This window comes from Buceros rhinoceros, unplaced genomic scaffold, assembly GCF_000710305.1.
Source record: "Buceros rhinoceros silvestris isolate BGI_N320 unplaced genomic scaffold, ASM71030v1 scaffold3680, whole genome shotgun sequence".
Classification (NCBI taxonomy): domain Eukaryota; kingdom Metazoa; phylum Chordata; class Aves; order Bucerotiformes; family Bucerotidae; genus Buceros; species Buceros rhinoceros.
In genome coordinates this window covers 17,629-24,475 of record NW_010391140.1, presented here as the reverse complement: position 1 = coordinate 24,475, position 6,847 = coordinate 17,629, and the positions used below count along the sequence as shown (strand labels likewise).

General features: G+C 44.4%; 1 protein-coding gene across 1 annotated transcript in view; it reads right to left on the bottom strand.

Annotated features, from left to right (window-relative positions):
* Positions 1 to 4,154: 4,154 nt before the first annotated feature.
* The window catches only part of PXDC1 (PX domain containing 1), a gene marked incomplete at its 5' end in the record, with an annotated part of 10,682 nt that continues 7,989 nt past the window's right edge, over positions 4,155 to 6,847 (bottom strand). Inside the window, one exon of the mRNA XM_010140249.1 lies at positions 4,155 to 4,272. Within this exon, the coding sequence (XP_010138551.1) occupies positions 4,155 to 4,272 (118 nt within the window). The remainder of the gene's footprint in view (positions 4,273 to 6,847) is intronic.

The window sequence follows — 6,847 nt, the reverse complement described above, 5'->3', positions numbered from 1 at the left end:
GCGCCCCGCCGGGGCATCAGTTTGTGCCTGTCACTCCAGCCAAGGATTGCCATAAATACACACTCGTTCCCAAAGATGGGATGCACAAAGGCAGGCCAACAGGCCAGTGACAACAAACCTCACACAAAAATTCAGGCAAATCCCGGAAGCAGAGAGATTTCAGGATGAATCCCTGTTTCTCCAGACCTGTTTTTTACCCCCCAACAGTGAAGCAGCTGCAAGAGGATGGGAATATTTTTTTTCAGTCCCCAAGGTGAAAGAAGGGGAAGTAGCTAAGACATGTTTCCAGGTATTCGCTTTGCTGAAAAATAAATTTTCTTCTGCGAGGGGCTCTGTAGTGACACAAATCCTCTGGCTTAAAAATTCGCCCAGAGGGCTCTGTGGCAGAAAAAAATGCATGCAACCCTCCCAGACCCCAACAGACATTTGCAAGGCTGTTTCGGAAGAGAGTCACTCCAAGAGAAGAAACATATTTGACCCACAGACTGAACACTTAGGTTTCCACTTTGTCATCTTTTATTTGCTTCTAAGCACTCAATGCTCCAGCTGAGGCAGGTACCACAGGCCCAGGTCTCTCACTCCTGTGAAATACCAAGGACGTTACCGGGAAGCCAAGAAGTGGCCCAAGCCCTGCGTAAGGGTTGGCGGGACACAGCAGAGGGTGCACGTTTGCCTCACAGTGGTCTTGTGCCCTCTGGCATTGTGTGAACCACATGCCGGTCCAGGCCCACAGACTAATTCAGAGTACTATAAAACAGGAGCTGGAGAACCACTGGCCCACAAGAGCTCAGAGTCAACACCCGGGAATGGCAAGAGTGAACATTTCAGCTGGAACCTTCCTTTCCTCAGCAGAGTGACAACCGCTCGTGCAGGCTCTCTGCTCCCCAGGAAGCTCTCCAAGAGGGACAGATCCACTCTCCCATCACTAACGCTCAAGCTCAGGGCTGTGTTATCTTGAGTACTAGAGTTACACCTTGGTACACTGTTCACAACTTGCACGCGTGTGTATTTGTGCCTGCATTTTTATCTCACACCTGTCAGCCCTGTATCGCATTCTGTGGATCGAGGAATGCCTTTACTCTTCAGCCCTGGCTTAGCTAACCACATTTCTAACTGTAAGCTTTACACCAAGGCCTTATTCTGCCCTAATGGCAAAACATTCTTTTCTGGCTGCAGACTTTTCATAACTGCCTGCGTTACACACTACGGGCCTATCCTCTGGATCCAACTTCCTTCCCTCCACACCTAAAGCGTTCGGAATTACTATTTTAACCCGTGTGCTACTGTGAGCGATGTCCTCTTTATAACATTGCCACAACATGCTACCAAACAGTAGGGGAACCGAAGCACCGCTGGAAGAGCTGAGCATTCTGCTACATCGGAAGACGAAATGTAACAGAGTTTAGACTACCTTCCTGCAGGATGTTACTAGTGTATAATTAGGACCGGGAAAAGAAAAATAAAGTTCTGTGTTCCTTTTCAAGCATGTATTCAAACTCAGATTTTGGGTTTTGATCAGCAGTCAGGTATTTGCACATGCGAACTGACCACATGCGTAATTCACAATCTGAACCTCTCCCAGCTGTGGAAATCTGATCCACACGAGAATGTTCCAGTGATTTAACCAAAGGATTTTTGAATTGACTCTACAAAAAAAGGGAATACACATGGTCTTTTGCATTCTTTTGATTTATCAAATAACATATTTTATCTAAGAGAAATAAATCACAGGACATCATCTCCAGAAAATACTTGATCAAAATGTCTTCTTAAAAAATCCAAGTGAAATGGGTGCAACTCCCCCTTTCCCTGAAAACTTTACCATGCATGCAGCTTAGCTAGTTTTCATAAGAGGAATATGTTCTTACATTTTAAAAATCAGCTATACGTCTCTATTTTTTTAATCCATATATTTTAAAGTGCTTTAAGAAACATAAGTAGTTATCACGTGGTTAAAAATTCATAGGAAAAATTGAAATGAATCAGGGGGACTATATTTCATCAAAAGCCAATGAGACTTGATGCTTTTCAAAATATTACCCAAGGAAAAATCAGGGATAGGGAGATGAAGTAAAATTACCCAAAGCAACATGGTAGGCTGATAGCAGTGCCAGGAATCGAAACCAAATATTCCAATTCCCAATCCAATGCACATGTTTACTAGATGCTATTTCTACCCTATCATGGTTAACTAAAAGTACTGACAGAAGAGTTAAAACTAATGAGATTAAAACAAATAAACAAACAAAAAACCTTCCCAATTCTAATTCAAGCGGCTGCTCAAAAAGCCTTTCCATGAGTGAGAACACACCACTTTCTATTCCAGAAGTTTAACATATAGGAACCTGCTTTATCTTCAAAAAGAATAACTGCCAGATTCAATTTCACAAGTGGTTTTGAAAATACAGAATTCCCCCACTAAACTTAGTGGCATGAAACCATGCGCACCTAGACACAAGATCAACATTTGGACAGAGGGGTTTCACATGGGTATACACCACACCTACGGGATGGGCAATGCTTGAAGCACAGAAAGAACTGCCAAAACTCAGCACGTTTCCAAAACTACTAGAAAACGGGAAAGGATTTGGCATGGCTGGGAAAGTGTCCTCAAACAAACAAACAAACAAACAAACAAACAGAAGAAGAATCTGTGGTTTTAAGCTGCAGACATATACTGAAGGTGAGTCACAGTTTATTTCATTAAAATATATTTTAAAAACATATTGTGTAAAAGAATTAGGATTCTCAATAATTTATTATTTACATTAGCAAATTCCGTTTGATCGTTATTCTACGTGATATAAATGAAAAGTCCGCAGATGGGAGTTGTATCAAATTCTTCAGGACCAGGCGAGCCCCTTTACTAAAGACAAGTCCAAGATGCATTCCTTCCCATTCTGACTCCTCCAAATTCACGTTTGCAAACAGACTGCAAAAAGCTCAATGAAAGGTCACGCTGGCAAGCGTTGAGCACTCACAGTGAGAGCTGGGATTTGAGTGCTCCACAAGAGAGACACTGAGGAGATTTTAATGTTGCACTACTCAGTAGTCAGGAGGCTGCAGGGTCCAATCCCACACTCGGTCCCACTGTCCCACCTCCACTGAAATCCATGACAAGACCTGTACCAGACTCCACAGGTGGATCTCGGAAAGCCAGACAGACTCCCTGAGCCAGGCTGGCAGCAGAGAGAGTGTTTTTCCTACCACTGTAGACATGCTGTAGCTTATCATTCTTTTTCAATCCAAACACAACATATGTCTTCCTCCCCACCCTCTGGGAAGAAATGTGCATAGGGAGTTATGTCTCTGATGAAAACAACTGTAAGCACCATTCACATTTGCTGGTCCACATAAAAAAGTCATATTCAAGTGCCTGCCACAGCCTTGGCCCTTCTTAGCAGAACAGCTCGGCTTTCCCATCAGCTCTTCAGATCCCGGAAACCATGTGGGTACCCAAATATCAGGAACAGTCCATTGTGATACCAGCTGCTGTCTGCTTTACTGTTCCAGCAAAGAGTAATTGCTTCTTCAGTGATCATACAAAAAAACATGATTAAAGCGGTCAACTCGCGTTCTGTTTCCTGGAGGCACTCAATGGTATTTCTGACATCTCCTGTAAGGCACCTGCCATCTGGTAGCTGAGCAGAAGTGACCCGCAAGACCTCCATTAAGCGACTGCACAAGGAATTGACAAAATTCAGCTGGTTTGCTCGCCTTCTCGCTTACATGGCATAAAAAGCGTGGTCACGCCACCTGGGGAAGTTTCTGGTGGTATCCTAAAAGAGAAATCTCAACTTGCACTGCAAGCCAAGGAGCACGGGTGACAGCACAGGTTTCTAACGGCCGCATCAAATTGACAATTCCGACCGACGTAGTAGAGATTTCCTTGAGTCCCAAGAGGCCTCTGCTGCCTTCCTTTCATGGAAGATGAGTTTGTTGCCAGCAGCTAAGCAGTTACCTCCTTACAAGTTGTCTCCATAACACACATCGGAGGGCCTGACTACGAAACCAGCTTTCTGGCATAGTTGGTGCAACTTCTCTGCTGTTGGTCTTGCCCACACAGCCTTATTCACAGAGATGCAAAGCCGGAGATAGCAGAGCCTATGGACAGAGGTTGGCTGGATGCTGGCTGACTGCATCGCTGAGCAGCCTCAGTCCAAAATATCAGTCTCAAATGGGACCAGGTGGTAGTACGTCAAGTTGGTGACATAAGCTGTTGGATCACCACTGTCTTCTAGCTCTGACGTAAAGTCACTAACAGTTTCGAACCTAGGAGAAATAAATAAAAATTAAAAAACCAACAAAAGGCATTAAGTCATTACTGTTCATTTAATGAAAATCAAAGGAATTGGAAAAAAAGTACTGAGGGAAAGGGAGAAGGCCAGGAGATCTGAAAACTGACCCCTGGAAATTTTGAGAAAAGCAATTTGAGAGGGGACTATTTGAAAAAAGGGCTGCAGGCAATAATGCTTCTGCTGATACTGCAAGTTAAAGTTCTGAGTAAATGTGATAACGTGGACTGGGCTTCACAGCAGAGCAGTGCTGCCACAGCAGTACTTCTAATGCTGGTTTGCAGCTTCAGCTTTTTGAAGCTCAGTTTGCAAGAAAAACATCTGAAGTCCCAAGTCTTTTTCCAAAGCTTCGGTATCTCGCTCCCTCTCTTGGCAGCTTGAAATTTGGATTCGTACTAGAAGTTATCAAGAAAAGTCCATGCAGATCAACTATGAATGACGAAGCTATAGTTTCTCGGACATCAGCCTACGTATCATAATGCTAGCGTAACCTCCTGGAGACACCAGCAATGGCATCTACTGTCACTTTCATAAACCAAGATTCAACACTTCCTAGAGAGAGTAGAGAAGCAAATGGAAACCACTGCTCTCCATGCCTTTAAATAAACAGAAAGCCTGTTTCTGTATGACCTATGGGCTGAAGATTTTGCTTGCAGTACAACAGGGCAGCTATTCCCTTTTAAAACTGTGCTAACATGCAGCTGTGAGGCATACAAGGAGAGCAAGTCCTCATCTCTTTAGATAGCAGTTTTCAGTAAACGGACCTGTCCCGGTTTGAGCTAAAACTTCCTGGTTTGAGCTGAAACTTCCTTGTTTTGGGTATTGTTTTGGGTATTACCTCGGTCCCTCTACCCTTAACAGGACCTTTTATGACTCCTCTCTAGTATGACACTGAGTTTTCATAGCACTCGTCTTCAACATCTCACGACACCTGGTTACCACACTGCATTTAAGATGAGCCAGATCAAAAACATTATTAATTTGCTTTCAGGCCCCAGGACTCTCCTCCTACTAACGAATGAATGATTTCCTGGGAGACAGCCTTTCTTGTCAGGCAATTCTGGATACCTCTACAATGAGATTTTTTTTCACTCTAAAAGGCCTTTTACTGTGATATGGGAAAACCCTCACAGGAAGTACTCAGAGTTGATCCCACCCACACCTCCTCCTCCCCACATCCATGTGCATATGAATAAACCATAGGCCATTGAGAACCACGGCGTACACAAGCAAATCATCCTGTTACTCTTGACTTCCAAAGCTACTAGGAAGGAAGGAAGCAGCAAGTGAGCTCTGGAAGAGTGAATCACGCAGCTGAAGTCCACATCCTTCCATTTTATTCTCACAGCACGTGGTGACAACACAAGATGCCTCAGTTTCCACAGAAAAATGGAAACTGCTTTTGTTTCCCGTCTGAACTTGGACCCTCACCCTTTCACTTCACAGGTTCACAGATCATGCCGTGCTGTCTTATGGACTGCTAGTGATCCAGAAACAACAGGTCATGAAATACCAGTGGGGCAGACACAACAAAGAGAGCGGGAGTCAAGTCAGCTATTCTGATTCTGTTCTTCTTTTGTCGATTCTATAAAACTAGATTATTACAATGGGAAGGCCCCACAGATTTTGTGGTTCCTCAGCTTCACTGATTGGGTACTACAAGCAGCATGTGAGGTACAAAGCAGTGGCATTCCCATGTGGTTTTGCAGAAAGCTTTCCTTGCCACCAAAAAGGAAGTGTGGGCACCGGAATCTGCAAAGCCATGTTCTAGAGTGCTCATACAAAACCAAACCAAATAAATCAGGACTGTTTACTACAGCTAGCAGCTGTGTAGGGCTCCCAACAGTCAAAATGCTTTTGTGCTATTACCAACAGGTCTTTTCCCCAAATTAAACTCTGCAAATTACTATGGACATGAAGATTCCTAAATGCCCAGACCTCTGCCCTTCCTATTTTTCCCCCCCAAAGTACCCCGACAGACACACTGTCCTTCGCAAGGGCCTGCTTCTCGTGCTGTAAGACAACCTTCTTTATTACTTTAACCTCTGTTAATGCACTAGAGTTGCTGCTCACTTTCTCCAGGAAGAAGGAGGAAACCAGGTGTATGAAAGCTAATGGCTCGGACAGGTACACTCTTTGCTTGGTAAGAAACTGGCTGATGGCCAGGCCCAAAGAGAGGTGGTGAATGGAGTGAAATCCAGCTGGCAGCCAGTCACCAGTGGCATTCCTCAGGGCTCAGTATTGGAGCCAGTTCTGTTTAATATCTTTATCAACAATCTGGATGAGGGGTTTGAATGCAGATGACACAAGTTGGGTGTGAGTGTTGATCTGCTTGAAAATAATATCTTTATCAACAATCTGGATGAGGGGTTTGAATGCAGATGACACAAGTTGGGTGTGAGTGTTGATCTGCTTGAAAACTGGGAGGCTCTGCAGAGGGATCTGGACAGGCTGGATCGATGGGCTGAGGTCAACTGTATGAGGTTCAACAAGGCCAAGTGCTGGGTCCTGCACGTGGGCCACAACAACCCCCTGCAATGCTACAGGGTTGG